At 43.3% G+C, this 20,099-nt stretch overlaps 2 protein-coding genes across 2 annotated transcripts in view; both read left to right on the forward strand.

The window, feature by feature from the left end:
* LOC138959774 (titin-like) overlaps positions 1-20,099 on the forward strand; it is a 533,368-nt gene that overhangs the window by 186,317 nt on the left and 326,952 nt on the right. The gene's annotated exons all lie outside the window — the stretch shown is intronic.
* On the forward strand, positions 1,788-20,091 carry LOC138960430 (titin-like). Its single transcript, XM_070332341.1, has 2 exons — positions 1,788-19,964; positions 20,011-20,091. Exons 1-2 carry the CDS (start codon positions 1,788-1,790, stop codon positions 20,089-20,091), a joined length of 18,258 nt encoding a protein of 6,085 aa, XP_070188442.1.

Here is a 20,099-nt window from a genome sequence, read left to right on the forward strand (position 1 = left end):
TAATGGCAGCCCTTAATAATTGCGTTTGCCGACGTGTCATGCTTTGAGTGTTGTAGAGTAAAACATAGTATGCCATGGGGCTCAGGAGAGGGTGAGAAGCAAAAGCTATTGACATTCAACAGAATGTTTGTCGCTGCATGCATTTTCTCATTGATAAAACTCACAATTGACGTCAGCTTGGATATGGAATGTGATGTAGTACATGTACATGTATATATGGGTAGTATTTATTTTAGTCTGTGCTTTTTGTGTATGTTTTTTTGGTGTGTAAACACTCTGTGGTCCTTTAAATATCCTAGCTTTCTTAAATATTTGTGTATATTCTCTCTTAAAGAGAGTGTGATAAGGGGGGTTGAATAATGCAGAAATAGAAGCCATTGTCCTGTACTCAGAACTTCATACAAGATAAGTGTGCTTTTTACATTTAGTCAAGTTTTGACTAAATGTTTTAACATTGAGGGGGAATCGAGACGAGGGTCGTGGTGCATGTGTGTGTGTCTGTCTGTCTGTCTGTGCGTGTGTGTGTGTAGAGCGATTCAGACCAAACTACTTGACCGGCGCTGTGGCGGGGTGGTAAGACGTCGGACTCTTAATCGGAAGGTCGAGGGTTCGAATCCCGGCCGCGGCCGCCTGGTGGGTTAAGTGTGGAGATTTTTCCGATCTCCCAGGTCAACTTATGTGCAGACCTGCTAGTGGCTTATCCCCCTTTGTGTGTACACGCAAGCACAAGACCAAGTGCGCACGGAAAAGATCCTGTAATCCGGCCATGTCAGAGTTCTGTGGGTTATAGAAACACGAAAATATCCAGCATGCTTCCTCCGAAAGCGGCGTATGGCAGCTTAAATGGCGGGGTAAAAACGGTCATACACGTAAAATTCCACTCGTGCAAAAACACGAGTGTACATGGGAGTCTAAGCCCATGAACGAAGAAGAAGAAGAAGAAGACCAAACTACTGGACCGATCTTTATGAAATTTGACATGAGAGTTCCTGGGAATGATATCCCCGGACGTTTTTTTCATTTTTTCGATAAATACTTTTGATGACGTCATATCCCGCTTTTTGTAAAAGTTGAGGCGGCACTGTCACACCCTCATTTTTCAATCAAATTGATTGAAATTTTTGTAAAGCAATCTTCGACGAAGGGCGGACTTCGGTATTGCATTTCAGCTTGGTGGCTTAAAAATTGATTCATGACTTTGGTCATTAAAAATCTGAAAATTGTAATACTTTTTTTTTATATAAAACGATCCAAATTTACGTTCATCTTATTCTACATGATTTCCTGATTCCAAAAACATATAAATATATTATATTTGGATTAAAAACAAGCTCTGAAAATTAAAAATATAAAAATTATGATCAAAATTAAATTTCCGAAATCGATTTAAAAACAATTTCATCTTATTTCTTGTCAGTTCCTGATTCCAAAAACATATAGATATGATATGTTTGGATTAAAAACACGCTCAGAAAGTTAAAACGAAGAGAAAAGTGTGCTATGCAGCACGTAGCAAAACCACTACCGCGCTGAACAGGCTCGTCAGTTTCACTCCGTTTTGCACAAGCGGCAGACTACGGTCATTGTGAAAAAATGCAGTGCGTTCAGTTTCATTCTGTGAGTTCCACAGCTTGACTAAATGTAGTAATTTTGCCTTACGCGACTTGTTTTCTATTTGTTTTTGTCTTTTCCTATTTCTTCTTAAATTAAGAAAACCAGATTTCTGGGAAATAGTAAAAAAAAAAAGAAGCAGCAAGTAGATTAAAAAAAAAGCACTACCTTTGTGAATGCCACCAAATTGCGCACATTTGCTCTCCAAAGGACCACTGTCAGAAAAGGAGAAGGAGGAGCGCGTGAAGGCTGAAGAAGTGGAGGAGAGCAAGGAGGAGAAGCCCGAGCAGACTGTTGAATCAGAATATCCTGTCTCGGACATTTCTCCTGAAAAACGCCTCCCAGAAGAAGTGGTCCTTGAGGTGGAAGCACCAAAAGATATTCCCTCAGAAATCACACAACCCGAAGTGGTTGAACAAGAACAAATTGAAGAGGAGAAAGTTTCTCCAGAGAAACCAACAGTAACTGAGGAAGTGACACTTGAAGTGTCTGTTCAAGAAGAAGAATTTGAAGCAGATGATGTTCTTAAACAGGAAGAACCCGAATCCTTGGAAAAAGAACATTTCAAAGAAGAAATCACAATCCCCCAACAACAAAGATCCGAAAAGGAGGACGTGATACTTGAAGAAGAGGTCCCCAAGGAAGTGGGTCCAGTGGAAGAGAAAAAAACCCAAGTCTTTGAAAAGGAACACTTCAAAGAGGAAATCACCATCTCCACTGAAGAACCCACAGAAACGGTAGTAAAAACTGTTCAAGAAAAATCAACAGAGGAAAAATTATCTGCTGAGAATGTTCTAGAAGAGGATCAACCTGAAGTCACCGAAAAGGAACACTTCAAAGAAGAAATCACAATCTCTCGAGAAGAGCCAACAGAGACAGAAGAAGTCAACCTTGAAATATCCCTTCAAAAGGAAGATGATCAAGAAGAGGAACAACCTGAAATCACAGAAAAGGAACACTTCAAAGAAGAAATCACAATCTCTCCAGAAGAGCCAACAGAGACAGAGGAAGTGAAGTTTGAAGTATCCCTTCAAAAGGAAGAGGCTCCAGAAGAGGAACAACCTGAAATCACAGAAAAGGAACACTTCAAAGAAGAAATCACAATCTCTCCAGAAGAGCTTACAGAGACAGAGGAAGTGAAGTTTGAAGTATCCGTTGAAAAGGAAGAGGCTCCAGAAGAGGAACAACCTGAAGTCACTGAAAAGGAACACTTCACAGAAGAAATCACGATCTCTCCAGAAGAGCCATCAACGATGGAGGAAGTGAAGTTTGAAGTATCCGTTGAAAAGGAAGAGGCTCCAGAAGAGGAACAGCCTGAAATCACGGAAAAGGAACACTTCACAGAAGAAATCACAATCTCTCCGGAAGAGCCAACAGAGAAAGAGATCACTGTTTCTTTTGAGAAACCGTCTGAAGACACCACTGAAACGACTGACATAGTTCCTCAAGTTGTTAGTGACGTTGTACAAACTCCTGAGGAGATCACGGAGGAAGTTCTTGATGAGGTGATCAGGGAGAGCGTTCGACCTGAAGACGTCACAGAGACCATTGTCAGGGAAACACTTGTATCTGAGAAAAGACCAGAACTTCTTGAAGAGGAGCAACCCGACGTCTTCAAAGAGGAAATCACCATACCAGGAGAAGAACCCAGAAAACTAGAAAAAGAAACGGAGGAGGAAGTTCCGATAGATAAGGCACCTACAGAAGAACAACCAGAAGATGTAAAAGAAGAGGAGGTTCCAGAAGAGGAACAACCTGAAGTTACAGAAATAGAACACTTCAAAGAAGAAATGACAATCTCTCCAGAAGAGCCAACAGAGTTAGAGGAAGTGAAATTTGAAGTATCCGTTGAAAAGGAAGAGGCTCCAGAAGAGGAACAACCTGAAGTCACCGAAAAGGAACACTTCAAAGAAGAAATCACAATCTCTCCAGAAGAGCCAACAGAGACAGAAGAAGTGAAGTTTGAAGTATCCGTTGAAAAGGAAGAGGCTCCAGAAGAAGAACAACCTGAAGTCACCGAAAAGGAACACTTCACAGAAGAAATCACAATCTCTCCAGAAGAGCCAACAGAGTTAGAGGAAGTGAAGTTTGAAGTATCTGTTGAAAAGGAAGAGGCTCCAGAAGAGGAACAAGCTGAAGTCACCAAAAAGGAACACTTCACAGAAGAAATCACAATCTCTCCAGAAGAGCTTACAGAGACAGAGGAAGTCAAGCTTGAAGTATCCGTTGAAAAGGAAGAGACTCGAGAAGAGGAACAACCTGAAGTAACTGAAAAGGAACACTTCACAGAAGAAATCACGATCTCTCCAGAAGAGCCATCAACGTTGGAGGAAGTGAAGTTTGAAGTATCTGTTGAAAAGGAAGAGGCTCCAGAAGAGGAACAGCCTGAAATCACGGAAAAGGAACACTTCACAGAAGAAATCACAATCTCTCCAGAAGAGCCAACAGAGACAGAGGAAGAGATCACTGTTTCTTTTGAGAAACCGTCTGAGGACACCACTGAAACGACTGACATAGTTCCTCAAGTTGTTAGTGACGTTGTACAAACTCCTGAGGAGATCACGGAGGAAGTTCTTGATGAGGTGATCAGGGAGAGCGTTCGACCTGAAGACGTCACAGAGACCATTGTCAGGGAAACATTTGTATCTGAGAAAAGACCAGAACTTCTTGAAGAGGAGCAACCCGACGTCTTCAAAGAGGAAATCGCCATACCAGGAGAAGAACCCAGAAAACCAGAAGAAGAAACGATTGTAGTAGAGCTTCTTAAGGAGGAAGTTCCGACAGATGAGGCACCTACAGAAGAACAACCAGAAGATCTAAAAGAGCAGGAGGTTCCAGAAGAGGAACAACCTAAAGTTACAGAAATAGAACACTTCAAAGAAGAAATCACAATCTCTCCAGAAGAGCCAACAGAGTTAGAGGAAGTGAAGTTGGAAGTATCCGTTGAAAAGGAAGAGGCTCCAGAAGAGGAACAACCTGAAGTCACCGAAAAGGAACACTTCAAAGAAGAAATCACAATCTCTCCAGAAGAGCCAACAGAGACAGAAGAAGTGAAGTTTGAAGTATCCGTTGAAAAGGAAGAGGCTCCAGAAGAGGAACAACCTGAAGTCATCGAAAAGGAACACTTCAAAGAAGAAATCACAATCTCTCCAGAAGAGCCAACAGAGACAGAAGAAGTGAAGTTTGAAGTATCCGTTGAAAAGGAAGAGGCTCCAGAAGAGGAACAACCTGAAGTCACCGAAAAGGAACACTTCAAAGAAGAAATCACAATCTCTCCAGAAGAGCCAACAGAGACAGAAGAAGTGAAGTTTGAAGTATCCGTTGAAAAGGAAGAGGCTCCAGAAGAGGAACAACCTGAAGTCATCGAAAAGGAACACTTCAAAGAAGAAATCACAATCTCTCCAGAAGAGCCAACAGAGACAGAAGAAGTGAAGTTTGAAGTATCCGTTGAAAAGGAAGAGGCTCCAGAAGAGGAACAACCTGAAGTCACCGAAAAGGAACACTTCAAAGAAGAAATCACAATCTCTCCAGAAGAGCCAACAGAGACAGAAGAAGTGAAGTTTGAAGTATTCGTTGAAAAGGAAGGGGCTCCAGAAGAGGAACAACCTAAAGTCACCGAAAAGGAACACTTCACAGAAGAAATCACAATCTCTCCAGAAGAGCTTACAGAGACAGAGAAAGTCAAGCTTGAAGTATCCGTTGAAAAGGAAGAGACTCGAGAAGAGGAACAACCTGAAGTAACTGAAAAGGAACACTTCACAGAAGAAATCACGATCTCTCCAGAAGAGCCATCAATGATGGAGGAAGTGAAGTTTGAAGTATCCGTTGAAAAGGAAGAGGCTCCAGAAGAGGAACAGCCTGAAATCACGGAAAAGGAACACTTCACAGAAGAAATCACAATCTCTCCGGAAGAGCCAACAGAGAAAGAGATCACTGTTTCTTTTGAGAAACCGTCTGAAGACACCACTGAAACGACTGACATAGTTCCTCAAGTTGTTGGTGACGTTGTACAAACTCCTCAGGAGATCTTGGAGGAAGTTCTTGATGAGGTGATCAAGGAGAGCGTTCGACCTGAAGACGTCACAGAGACCATTGTCAGGGAAACATTTGTATCTGAGAAAAGACCAGAACTTCCTGAAGAGGAGCAAACCGACGTCTTCAAAGAGGAAATCACCATACCAGGAGAAGAACCCAGAAAACCAGAAGAAGAAACGGTTGTAGTAGAGCTTCTCAAGAAGGACGTTCCGACAGATGAGGCACCTACAGAAGAACAACCAGAAGATGTAAAAGAGGAGGAGGTTCCAGAAGAGGAACAGCCTGAAATCACAGAAAAGGAACACTTCACAGAAGAAATCACAATCTCTCCAGAAGAGCCGACAGAGACAGAGGAAGAGATCACTGTTTCTTTTGAGAAACCGTCTGAAGACACCACTGAAACGACTGACATAGTTCCTCAAGTTGTTAGTGACGTTGTGCAAACTCCTGAGGAGATCACGGAGGAAGTTCTTGATGAGGTGATCAGGGAGAGCGTTCGACCTGAAGACGTCACAGAGACCATTGTCAGGGAAACACTTTTATTTGAGAAAAGACCAGAACTTCCTGAAGAGGAGCAACCCGACGTCTTCAAAGAGGAAATCACCATACCAGGAGAAGAACCCAGAAAACCAGAAGAAGAAACGATTGTAGTAGAGCTTCTCAAAGAGGAAGTTCCGACAGATGAGGCACCTACAGAAGAACAACCAGAAGATGTAAAAGAGGAGGAGGTTCCAGAAGAGGAACAGCCTGAAATCACAGAAAAGGAACACTTCACAGAAGAAATCACAATCTCTCCAGAAGAGCCAACAGAGACCGAAGAAGTGAAGTTTGAAGTATCCGTTAAAAAGGAAGAGGCTCCAGAAGAGGAACAACCTGAAGTCACCGAAAAGGAACACTTCACAGAAGAAATCACAATCTCTCCAGAAGAGCTTACAGAGACAGAGGAAGTCAAGCTTGAAGTATCCGTTGAAAAGGAAGAGGCTCCAGAAGAGGAACAACCTGAAGTAACTGAAAAGGAACACTTCACAGAAGAAATCACGATCTCTCCAGAAGAGCCATCAACGATGGAGGAAGTGAAGTTTGAAGTATCCGTTGAAAAGGAAGAGGCTCCAGAAGAGGAACAGCCTGAAATCACGGAAAAGGAACACTTCACAGAAGAAATCACAATCTCTCCGGAAGAGCCAACAGAGAAAAAGATCACTGTTTCTTTTGAGAAACCGTCTGAAGACACCACTGAAACGACTGACATAGTTCCTCAAGTTGTTAGTGACGTTGTACAAACTCCTGAGGAGATCTCGGAGGAAGTTCTTGATGAGGTGATCAGGGAGAGCGTTCGACCTGAAGACGTCACAGAGACCATTGTCAGGGAAACATTTGTATCTGAGAAAAGACCAGAACTTCCTGAAGAGGAGCAACCCGACGTCTTCAAAGATGAAATCACCATACCAGGAGAAGAACCCAGAAAACCAGAAGAAGAAACGGTTGTAGTAGAGCTTCTCAAGAAGGATGTTCCGACAGATGAGGCACCTACAGAAGAACAACCAGAAGATGTAAAAGAGGAGGAGGTTCCAGAAGAGAAACAGCCTGAAATCACAGAAAAGGAACACTTCACAGAAGAAATCACAATCTCTCCAGAAGAGCCGACAGAGACAGAGGAAGAGATCACTGTTTCTTTTGAGAAACCGTCTGAAGACACCACTGAAATGACTGACATAGTTCCTCAAGTTGTTAGTGACGTTGTGCAAACTCCTAAGGAGATCACGGAGGAAGTTCTTGATGAGGTGATCAGGGAGAGCGTTCGACCTGAAGACGTCACAGAGACCATTGTCAGGGAAACATTTGTATCTGAGAAAAGACCAGAACTTCCTGAAGAGGAGCAACCCGACGTCTTCAAAGAGGAAATCACCATACCAGGAGAAGAACCCAGAAAACCAGAAGAAGAAACGGTTGTAGTAGAGCTTCTTAAGGAGGAAGTTCCGACAGATGAGACACCTACAGAAGAACAACCAGAAGATGTAAAAGAGGAGGAGGTTCCAGAAGAGGAACAACCTAAAGTTACAGAAATAGAACACTTCAAAGAAGAAATCACAATCTCTCCAGAAGAGCCAACAGAGTTAGAGGAAGTGAATTTTGAAGTATCCGTTGAAAAGGAAGAGGCTCCAGAAGAGGAACAACCTGAAGTCACCGAAAAGGAACACTTCAAAGAAGAAATCACAATCTCTCCAGAAGAACCAACAGAGACAGAAGAAGTGAAGTTTGAAGTATCCGTTGAAAAGGAAGAGGCTCCAGAAGAGGAACAACCTGAAGTCACCGAAAAGGAACACTTCAAAGAAGAAATCACAATCTCTCCAGAAGAGCCAACAGAGACAAAAGAAGTGAAGTTTGAAGTATCCGTTGAAAAGGAAGAGGCTCCAGAAGAGGAACAACCTGAAGTCACCGAAAAGGAACACTTCAAAGAAGAAATCACAATCTCTCCAGAAGAGCCAACAGAGACAGAAGAAGTGAAGTTTGAAGTATCCGTTGAAAAGGAAGAGGCTCCAGAAGAGGAACAACCTGAAGTCACCGAAAAGGAACACTTCACAGAAGAAATCACAATCTCTCCAGAAGAGCTTACAGAGACAGAGAAAGTCAAGCTTGAAGTATCCGTTGAAAAGGAAGAGACTCGAGAAGAGGAACAACCTGAAGTAACTGAAAAGGAACACTTCACAGAAGAAATCACGATCTCTCCAGAAGAGCCATCAACGATGGAGGAAGTGAAGTTTGAAGTATCCGTTGAAAAGGAAGAGGCTCCAGAAGAGGAACAGCCTGAAATCACGGAAAAGGAACACTTCACAGAAGAAATCACAATCTCTTCGGAAGAGCCAACAGAGAAAGAGATCACTGTTTCTTTTGAGAAACCGTCTGAAGACACCACTGAAACGACTGACATAGTTCCTCAAGTTGTTAGTGACGTTGTACAAACTCCTGAGGAGATCTTGGAGGAAGTTCTTGATGAGGTGATCAAGGAGAGCGTTCGACCTGAAGACGTCACAGAGACCATTGTCAGGGAAACATTTGTATCTGAGAAAAGACCAGAACTTCCTGAAGAGGAGCAACCCGACGTCTTCAAAGAGGAAATCACCATACCAGGAGAAGAACCCAGAAAACCAGATGAAGAAACGATTGTAGTAGAGCTTCTCAAGAAGGACGTTCCGACAGATGAGGCACCTACAGAAGAACAACCAGAAGATGTAAAAGAGGAGGAGGTTCCAGAAGAGGAACAGCCTGAAATCACAGAAAAGGAACATTTCACAGAAGAAATCACAATCTCTCCAGAAGAGCCGACAGAGACAGAGGAAGAGATCACTGTTTCTTTTGAGAAACCGTCTGAAGACACCACTGAAATGACTGACATAGTTCCTCAAGTTGTTAGTGACGTTGTGCAAACTCCTGAGGAGATCACGGAGGAAGTTCTTGATGAGGTGATCAGGGAGAGCGTTCGACCTGAAGACGTCACAGAGACCATTGTCAGGGAAACACTTTTATTTGAGAAAAGACCAGAACTTCCTGAAGAGGAGCAACCCGACGTCTTCAAAGAGGAAATCACCATACCAGGAGAAGAACCCAGAAAACCAGAAGAAGAAACGGTTGTAGTAGAGCTTCTCAAGGAGGAAGTTCCGACAGATGAGGCACCTACAGAAGAACAACCAGAAGATCTAAAAGAGGAGGAGGTTCCAGAAGAGGAACAGCCTGAAATCACAGAAAAGGAACACTTCACAGAAGAAATCACAATCTCTCCAGAAGAGCCAACAGAGACAGAAGAAGTGAAGTTTGAAGTATCCGTTGAAAAGGAAGAGGCTCCAGAAGAGGAACAACCTGAAGTCACCGAAAAGGAACACTTCACAGAAGAAATCACAATCTCTCCAGAAGAGCTTACGGAGACAGAGGAAGTCAAGCTTGAAGTATCCGTTGAAAAGGAAGAGGCTCCAGAAGAGGAACAACCTGAAGTAACTGAAAAGGAACACTTCACAGAAGAAATCACGATCTCTCCAGAAGAGCCATCAACGATGGAGGAAGTGAAGTTTGAAGTATCCGTTGAAAAGGAAGAGGCTCCAGAAGAGGAACAGCCTGAAATCACAGAAAAGGAACACTTCACAGAAGAAATCACAATCTCTCCGGAAGAGCCAACAGAGAAAGAGATCACCGTTTCTTTTGAGAAACCGTCTGAAGACACCACTGAAACTACTGACATAGTTCCTCAAGTTGTTAGTGACGTTGTACAAACTCCTGAGGAGATCACGGAGGAAGTTCTTGATGAGGTGATCAGGGAGAGCGTTCGACCTGAAGACGTCACAGAGACCATTGTCAGGGAAACATTTGTATCTGAGAAAAGACCAGAACTTCCTGAAGAGGAGCAACCCGACGTCTTCAAAGAGGAAATCACCATACCAGGAGAAGAACCCAGAAAACCAGAAGAAGAAACGGTTGTAGTAGAGCTTCTCAAGGAGGAAGTTCCAACAGATGAGGCACCTACAGAAGAACAACCAGAAGATGTAAAAGAGGAGGAGGTTCCAGAAGAAGAACAACCTAAAGTTACAGAAATAGAACACTTCAAAGAAGAAATGACAATCTCTCCAGAAGAGCCAACAGAGTTAGAGGAAGTGAAGTTTGAAGTATCCGTTGAAAAGGAAGAGGCTCCAGAAGAGGAACAACCTAAAGTCACCGAAAAGGAACACTTCAAAGAAGAAATCACAATCTCTCCAGAAGAGCCAACAGAGACAGAAGAAGTGAAGTTTGAAGTATCCGTTGAAAAGGAAGAGGCTCCAGAAGAGGAACAACCTGAAGTCACCGAAAAGGAACACTTCAAAGAAGAAATCACAATCTCTCCAGAAGAGCCAACAGAGACAAAAGAAGTGAAGTTTGAAGTATCCGTTGAAAAGGAAGAGGCTCCAGAAGAGGAACAACCTGAAGTCACCGAAAAGGAACACTTCAAAGAAGAAATCACAATCTCTCCAGAAGAGCCAACAGAGACAGAGGAAGTGAAGTTTGAAGTATCCGTTGAAAAGGAAGAGGCTCCAGAAGAGGAACAACCTGAAGTCACCGAAAAGGAACACTTCAAAGAAGAAATCACAATCTCTCCAGAAGAGCCAACAGAGACAGAAGAAGTGAAGTTTGAAGTATCCGTTGAAAAGGAAGAGGCTCCAGAAGAGGAACAACCTGAAGTCACCGAAAAGGAACACTTCAAAGAAGAAATCACAATCTCTCCAGAAGAGCCAACAGAGACAGAAGAAGTGAAGTTTGAAGTATCCGTTGAAAAGGAAGAGGCTCCAGAAGAGGAACAACCTGAAGTCACCGAAAAGGAACACTTCACAGAAGAAATCACAATCTCTCCAGAAGAGCTTACAGAGACAGAGGAAGTCAAGCTTGAAGTATCCGTTGAAAAGGAAGAGGCTCCAGAAGAGGAACAACCTGAAGTAACTGAAAAGGAACACTTCACAGAAGAAATCACGATCTCTCCAGAAGAGCCATCAACGATGGAGGAAGTGAAGTTTGAAGTATCCGTTGAAAAGGAAGAGGCTCCAGAAGAGGAACAGCCTGAAATCACAGAAAAGGAACACTTCACAGAAGAAATCACAATCTCTCCGGAAGAGCCAACAGAGAAAGAGATCACTGTTTCTTTTGAGAAACCGTCTGAAGACACCACTGAAACTACTGACATAGTTCCTCAAGTTGTTAGTGACGTTGTACAAACTCCTGAGGAGATCACGGAGGAAGTTCTTGATGAGGTGATCAGGGAGAGCGTTCGACCTGAAGACGTCACAGGGACCATTGTCAGGGAAACATTTGTATCTGAGAAAAGACCAGAACTTCCTGAAGAGGAGCAACCCGACGTCTTCAAAGAGGAAATCACCATACCAGGAGAAGAACCCAGAAAACCAGAAGAAGAAACGGTTGTAGTAGAGCTTCTCAAGGAGGAAGTTCCGACAGATGAGGCACCTACAGAAGAACAACCAGAAGATGTAAAAGAGGAGGAGGTTCCAGAAGAAGAACCTAAAGTTACAGAAATAGAACACTTCAAAGAAGAAATGACAATCTCTCCAGAAGAGCCAACAGAGTTAGAGGAAGTGAAGTTTGAAGTATCCGTTGAAAAGGAAGAGGCTCCAGAAGAGGAACAACCTAAAGTCACCGAAAAGGAACACTTCAAAGAAGAAATCACAATCTCTCCAGAAGAGCCAACAGAGACAGAAGAAGTGAAGTTTGAAGTATCCGTTGAAAAGGAAGAGGCTCCAGAAGAGGAACAACCTGAAGTCACCGAAAAGGAACACTTCAAAGAAGAAATCACAATCTCTCCAGAAGAGCCAACAGAGACAGAAGAAGTGAAGTTTGAAGTATCCGTTGAAAAGGAAGAGGCTCCAGAAGAGGAACAACCTGAAGTCACCGAAAAGGAACACTTCAAAGAAGAAATCACAATCTCTCCAGAAGAGCCAACAGAGACAGAGGAAGTGAAGTTTGAAGTATCCGTTGAAAAGGAAGAGGCTCCAGAAGAGGAACAACCTGAAGTCACCGAAAAGGAACACTTCAAAGAAGAAATCACAATCTCTCCAGAAGAGCCAACAGAGACAAAAGAAGTGAAGTTTGAAGTATCTGTTGAAAAGGAAGAGGCTCCAGAAGAGGAACAACCTGAAGTCACCGAAAAGGAACACTTCAAAGAAGAAATCACAATCTCTCCAGAAGAGCCAACAGAGACAGAAGAAGATAAGTTTGAAGTATCCGTTGAAAAGGAAGAGGCTCCAGAAGAGGAACAACCTGAAGTCACCGAAAAGGAACACTTCACAGAAGAAATCACAATCTCTCCAGAAGAGCTTACAGAGACAGAGGAAGTCAAGCTTGAAGTATCCGTTGAAAAGGAAGAGGCTCCAGAAGAGGAACAACCTGAAGTAACTGAAAAGGAACACTTCACAGAAGAAATCACGATCTCTCCAGAAGAGCCATCAACGATGGAGGAAGTGAAGTTTGAAGTATCCGTTGAAAAGGAAGAGGCTCCAGAAGAGGAACAGCCTGAAATCACGGAAAAGGAACACTTCACAGAAGAAATCACAATCTCTCCGGAAGAGCCAACAGAGAAAGAGATCACTGTTTCTTTTGAGAAACCGTCTGAAGACACCACTGAAACTACTGACATAGTTCCTCAAGTTGTTAGTGACGTTGTACAAACTCCTGAGGAGATCACGGAGGAAGTTCTTGATGAGGTGATCAGGGAGAGCGTTCGACCTGAAGAAGTCACAGAGACCATTGTCAGGGAAACACTTGTATCTGAGAAAAGACCAGAACTTCTTGAAGAGGAGCAACCCGACGTCTTCAAAGAGGAAATCACCATACCAGGAGAAGAACCCAGAAAACCAGAAGAAGAAACGGTTGTAGTAGAGCTTCTTAAGGAGGAAGTTCCGACAGATGAGGCACCTACAGAAGAACAACCAGAAGATGTAAAAGAGGAGGAGGTTCCAGAAGAGGAACAACCTGAAGTTACAGAAATAGAACACTTCAAAGAAGAAATGACAATCTCTCCAGAAGAGCCAACAGAGTTAGAGGAAGTGAAGTTTGAAGTATCCGTTGAAAAGGAAGAGGCTCCAGAAGAAGAACAACCTGAAGTCACCGAAAAGGAACACTTCAAAGAAGAAATCACAATCTCTCCAGAAGAGCCAACAGAGACAGAAGAAGTGAAGTTTGAAGTATCCGTTGAAAAGGAAGAGGCTCCAGAAGAGGAACAACCTGAAGTCACCGAAAAGGAACACTTCACAGAAGAAATCACAATCTCTCCAGAAGAGCTTACAGAGTCAGAGGAAGTCAAGCTTGAAGTATCCGTTGAAAAGGAAGAGACTCGAGAAGAGGAACAACCTGAAGTAACTGAAAAGGAACACTTCACAGAAGAAATCACGATCTGTCCAGAAGAGCCATCAACGATGGAGGAAGTGAAGTTTGAAGTATCCGTTGAAAAGGAAGAGGCTCCAGAAGAGGAACAACCTGAAGTCACCGAAAAGGAACACTTCACAGAAGAAATCACAATCTCTCCAGAAGAGCTTACAGAGACAGAGGAAGTCAAGCTTGAAGTATCCGTTGAAAAGGAAGAGGCTCCAGAAGAGGAACAACCTGAAGTAACTGAAAAGGAACACTTCACAGAAGAAATCACGATCTCTCCAGAAGAGCCATCAACGATGGAGGAAGTGAAGTTTGAAGTATCCGTTGAAAAGGAAGAGGCTCCAGAAGAGGAACAGCCTGAAATCACGGAAAAGGAACACTTCACAGAAGAAATCACAATCTCTCCGGAAGAGCCAACAGAGAAAGAGATCACTGTTTCTTTTGAGAAACCGTCTGAAGACACCACTGAAACTACTGACATAGTTCCTCAAGTTGTTAGTGACGTTGTACAAACTCCTGAGGAGATCACGGAGGAAGTTCTTGATGAGGTGATCAGGGAGAGCGTTCGACCTGAAGACGTCACAGAGACCATTGTCAGGGAAACACTTGTATCTGAGAAAAGACCAGAACTTCTTGAAGAGGAGCAACCCGACGTCTTCAAAGAGGAAATCACCATACCAGGAGAAGAACCCAGAAAACCAGAAGAAGAAACGGTTGTAGTAGAGCTTCTTAAGGAGGAAGTTCCGACAGATGAGGCACCTACAGAAGAACAACCAGAAGATGTAAAAGAGGAGGAGGTTCCAGAAGAGGAACAACCTGAAGTTACAGAAATAGAACACTTCAAAGAAGAAATGACAATCTCTCCAGAAGAGCCAACAGAGTTAGAGGAAGTGAAGTTTGAAGTATCCGTTGAAAAGGAAGAGGCTCCAGAAGAAGAACAACCTGAAGTCACCGAAAAGGAACACTTCAAAGAAGAAATCACAATCTCTCCAGAAGAGCCAACAGAGACAGAAGAAGTGAAGTTTGAAGTATCCGTTGAAAAGGAAGAGGCTCCAGAAGAGGAACAACCTGAAGTCACCGAAAAGGAACACTTCACAGAAGAAATCACAATCTCTCCAGAAGAGCTTACAGAGTCAGAGGAAGTCAAGCTTGAAGTATCCGTTGAAAAGGAAGAGACTCGAGAAGAGGAACAACCTGAAGTAACTGAAAAGGAACACTTCACAGAAGAAATCACGATCTCTCCAGAAGAGCCATCAACGATGGAGGAAGTGAAGTTTGAAGTATCCGTTGAAAAGGAAGAGGCTCCAGAAGAGGAACAGCCTGAAATCACGGAAAAGGAACACTTCACAGAAGAAATCACAATCTCTCCGGAAGAGCCAACAGAGACAGAGGAAGTGAAGTTTGAAGTATCCGTTGAAAAGGAAGAGGCTCCAGAAGAGGAACAACCTGAAGTCACCGAAAAGGAACACTTCAAAGAAGAAATCACAATCTCTCCAGAAGAGCCAACAGAGACAAAAGAAGTGAAGTTTGAAGTATCCGTTGAAAAGGAAGAGGCTCCAGAAGAGGAACAACCTGAAGTCACCGAAAAGGAACACTTCAAAGAAGAAATCACAATCTCTCCAGAAGAGCCAACAGAGACAGAAGAAGTGAAGTTTGAAGTATCCGTTGAAAAGGAAGAGGCTCCAGAAGAGGAACAACCTGAAGTCACCGAAAAGGAACACTTCACAGAAGAAATCACAATCTCTCCAGAAGAGCTTACAGAGACAGAGGAAGTCAAGCTTGAAGTATCCGTTGAAAAGGAAGAGGCTCCAGAAGAGGAACAACCTGAAGTAACTGAAAAGGAACACTTCACAGAAGAAATCACGATCTCTCCAGAAGAGCCATCAACGATGGAGGAAGTGAAGTTTGAAGTATCCGTTGAAAAGGAAGAGGCTCCAGAAGAGGAACAGCCTGAAATCACAGAAAAGGAACACTTCACAGAAGAAATCACAATCTCTCCGGAAGAGCCAACAGAGAAAGAGATCACTGTTTCTTTTGAGAAACCGTCTGAAGACACCACTGAAACTACTGACATAGTTCCTCAAGTTGTTAGTGACGTTGTACAAACTCCTGAGGAGATCACCGAGGAAGTTCTTGATGAGGTGATCAGGGAGAGCGTTCGACCTGAAGACGTCACAGGGACCATTGTCAGGGAAACATTTGTATCTGAGAAAAGACCAGAACTTCCTGAAGAGGAGCAACCCGACGTCTTCAAAGAGGAAATCACCATACCAGGAGAAGAACCCAGAAAACCAGAAGAAGAAACGGTTGTAGTAGAGCTTCTCAAGGAGGAAGTTCCAACAGATGAGGCACCTACAGAAGAACAACCAGAAGATGTAAAAGAGGAGGAGGTTCCAGAAGAAGAACAACCTAAAGTTACAGAAATAGAACACTTCAAAGAAGAAATGACAATCTCTCCAGAAGAGCCAACAGAGTTAGAGGAAGTGAAGTTTGAAGTATCCGTTGAAAAGGAAGAGGCTCCAGAAGAGGAACAACCTAAAGTCACCGAAAAGGAACACTTCAAAGAAGAAATGACAATCTCTCCAGAAGAGCCAGCAGAGTTAGAGGAAGTGAAGTTTGAAGTATCCGTTGAAAAGGAAGAGGCTCCAGAAGAGGAACAACCTGAAGTCACCGAAAAGGAACACTTCAAAGAAGAAATCACAATCTCTCCAGAAGAGCCAACAGAGACAGAAGAAGTGAAGTTTGAAGTATCCGTTGAAAAGGAAGAGGCTCCAGAAGAGGAACAACCTGAAGTCACCGAAAAGGAACACTTCAAAGAAGAAATCACAATCTCTCCAGAAGAGCCAACAGAGACAAAAGAAGTGAAGTTTGAAGTATCCGTTGAAAAGGAAGAGGCTCCAGAAGAGGAACAACCTGAAGTCACCGAAAAGGAACACTTCAAAGAAGAAATCACAATCTCTCCAGAAGAGCCAACAGAGACAGAAGAAGTGAAGTTTGAAGTATCCGTTGAAAAGGAAGAGGCTCCAGAAGAGGAACAACCTGAAGTCACCGAAAAGGAACACTTCACAGAAGAAATCACAATCTCTCCAGAAGAGCTTACAGAGACAGAGGAAGTCAAGCTTGAAGTATCCGTTGAAAAGGAAGAGGCTCCAGAAGAGGAACAACCTGAAGTAACTGAAAAGAAACACTTCACAGAAGAAATCACGATCTCTCCAGAAGAGCCATCAACGATGGAGGAAGTGAAGTTTGAAGTATCCGTTGAAAAGGAAGAGGCTCCAGAAGAGGAACAGCCTGAAATCACGGAAAAGGAACACTTCACAGAAGAAATCACAATCTCTCCGGAAGAGCCAACAGAGAAAGAGATCACTGTTTCTTTTGAGAAACCGTCTGAAGACACCACTGAAACTACTGACATAGTTCCTCAAGTTGTTAGTGACGTTGTACAAACTCCTGAGGAGATCACGGAGGAAGTTCTTGATGAGGTGATCAGGGAGAGCGTTCGACCTGAAGACGTCACAGAGACCATTGTCAGGGAAACACTTGTATCTGAGAAAAGACCAGAACTTCTTGAAGAGGAGCAACCCGACGTCTTCAAAGAGGAAATCACCATACCAGGAGAAGAACCCAGAAAACCAGAAGAAGAAACGGTTGTAGTAGAGCTTCTTAAGGAGGAAGTTCCGACAGATGAGGCACCTACAGAAGAACAACCAGAAGATGTAAAAGAGGAGGAGGTTCCAGAAGAGGAACAACCTGAAGTTACAGAAATAGAACACTTCAAAGAAGAAATGACAATCTCTCCAGAAGAGCCAACAGAGTTAGAGGAAGTGAAGTTTGAAGTATCCGTTGAAAAGGAAGAGGCTCCAGAAGAAGAACAACCTGAAGTCACCGAAAAGGAACACTTCAAAGAAGAAATCACAATCTCTCCAGAAGAGCCAACAGAGACAGAAGAAGTGAAGTTTGAAGTATCCGTTGAAAAGGAAGAGGCTCCAGAAGAGGAACAACCTGAAGTCACCGAAAAGGAACACTTCACAGAAGAAATCACAATCTCTCCAGAAGAGCTTACAGAGTCAGAGGAAGTCAAGCTTGAAGTATCCGTTGAAAAGGAAGAGACTCGAGAAGAGGAACAACCTGAAGTAACTGAAAAGGAACACTTCACAGAAGAAATCACGATCTCTCCAGAAGAGCCATCAACGATGGAGGAAGTGAAGTTTGAAGTATCCGTTGAAAAGGAAGAGGCTCCAGAAGAGGAACAGCCTGAAATCACGGAAAAGGAACACTTCACAGAAGAAATCACAATCTCTCCGGAAGAGCCAACAGAAAAAGAGATCACTGTTTCTTTTGAGAAACCGTCTGAAGACACCACTGAAACGACTGACATAGTTCCTCAAGTTGTTAGTGATGTTGTACAAACTCCTGAGGAGATCTCAGAGGAAGTTCTTGATGAGGTGATCAGGGAGAGCGTTCGACCTGAAGACGTCACAGAGACCATTGTCAGGGAAACATTTGTATCTGAGAAAAGACCAGAACTTTCTGAAGAAGAGCAACCCGACGTCTTCAAAGATGAAATCACCATACCAGGAGAAGAACCCAGAAAACCAGAAGAAGAAACCGTTGTGGTAGAGCTTCTCAAGAAGGACGTTCCGACAGATGAGGCACCTACAGAAGAACAACCAGAAGATGTAAAAGAGGAGGAGGTTCCAGAAGAGGAACAGCCTGAAATCACAGAAAAGGAACACTTCACAGAAGAAATCACAATCTCTCCAGAAGAGCCGACAGAGACAGAGGAAGAGATCACTGTTTCTTTTGAGAAACCGTCTGAAGACACCACTGAAACGACTGACATAGTTCCTCAAGTTGTTAGTGACGTTGTGCAAACTCCTGAGGAGATCACGGAGGAAGTTCTTGATGAGGTGATCAGGGAGAGCGTTCGACCTGAAGACGTCACAGAGACCATTGTCAGGGAAACATTTTTATTTGAGAAAAGACCAGAACTTCCTGAAGAGGAGCAACCCGACTTCTTCAAAGAAGAAATCACCATACCAGGAGAAGAACCCAGAAAACCAGAAGAAGAAACGGTTGTAGTAGAGCTTCTCAAGGAGGAAGTTCCGACAGATGAGGCACCTACAGAAGAACAACCAGAAGATCTAAAAGAGGAGGAGGTTCCAGAAGAGGAACAACCTAAAGTTACAGAAATAGAACACTTCAAAGAAGAAATGACAATCTCTCCAGAAGAGCCAGCAGAGTTAGAGGAAGTGAAGTTTGAAGTATCCGTTGAAAAGGAAGAGGCTCCAGAAGAGGAACAACCTGAAGTCACCGAAAAGGAACACTTCAAAGAAGAAATCACAATCTCTCCAGAAGAGCCAACAGAGACAGAAGAAGTGAAGTTTGAAGTATCCGTTGAAAAGGAAGAGGCTCCAGAAGAGGAACAACCTGAAGTCACCGAAAAGGAACACTTCAAAGAAGAAATCACAATCTCTCCAGAAGAGCCAACAGAGACAAAAGAAGTGAAGTTTGAAGTATCCGTTGAAAAGGAAGAGGCTCCAGAAGAGGAACAACCTGAAGTCACCGAAAAGGAACACTTCAAAGAAGAAATCACAATCTCTCCAGAAGAGCCAACAGAGACAGAAGAAGTGAAGTTTGAAGTATCCGTTGAAAAGGAAGAGGCTCCAGAAGAGGAACAACCTGAAGTCACCGAAAAGGAACACTTCACAGAAGAAATCACAATCTCTCCAGAAGAGCTTACAGAGACAGAGGAAGTCAAGCTTGAAGTATCCGTTGAAAAGGAAGAGGCTCCAGAAGAGGAACAACCTGAAGTCACCGAAAAGGAACACTTCAAAGAAGAAATCACAATCTCTCCAGAAGAGCCAACAGAGACAGAAGAAGTGAAGTTTGAAGTATCCGTTAAAAAGGAAGAGGCTCCAGAAGAGGAACAATCTGAAGTCACCGAAAAGGAACACTTCAAAGAAGAAATCACAATCTCTCCAGAAGAGCTTACAGAGACAGAGGAAGTCAAGCTTGAAGTATCCGTTGAAAAGGAAGAGGCTCCAGAAGAAGAACAACCTGAAGTAACTGAAAAGGAACACTTCACAGAAGAAATCACGATCTCTCCAGAAGAGCCATCAACGATGGAGGAAGTGAAGTTTGAAGTATCCGTTGAAAAGGAAGAGGCTCCAGAAGAGGAACAGCCTGAAATCACGGAAAAGGAACACTTCACAGAAGAAATCACAATCTCTCCGGAAGAGCCAACAGAGAAAGAGATCACTGTTTCTTTTGAGAAACCATCTGAAGACGCCACTGAAACTACTGACATAGTTCCTCAAGTTGTTAGTGACGTTGTACAAACTCCCGAGGAGATCACGGAGGAAGTTCTTGATGAGGTGATCAGGGAGAGCGTTCGACCTGAAGACGTCACAGAGACCATTGTCAGGGAAACACTTGTATCTCAGAAAAGACCAGAACTTCTTGAAGAGGAGCAACCCGACGTCTTCAAAGAGGAAATCACCATACCAGGAGAAGAACCCAGAATACCAGAAGAAGAAACGGTTGTAGTAGAGCTT

Source organism: Littorina saxatilis, linkage group LG2, assembly GCF_037325665.1.
Source record: "Littorina saxatilis isolate snail1 linkage group LG2, US_GU_Lsax_2.0, whole genome shotgun sequence".
In the NCBI taxonomy this organism is placed as follows: domain Eukaryota; kingdom Metazoa; phylum Mollusca; class Gastropoda; order Littorinimorpha; family Littorinidae; genus Littorina; species Littorina saxatilis.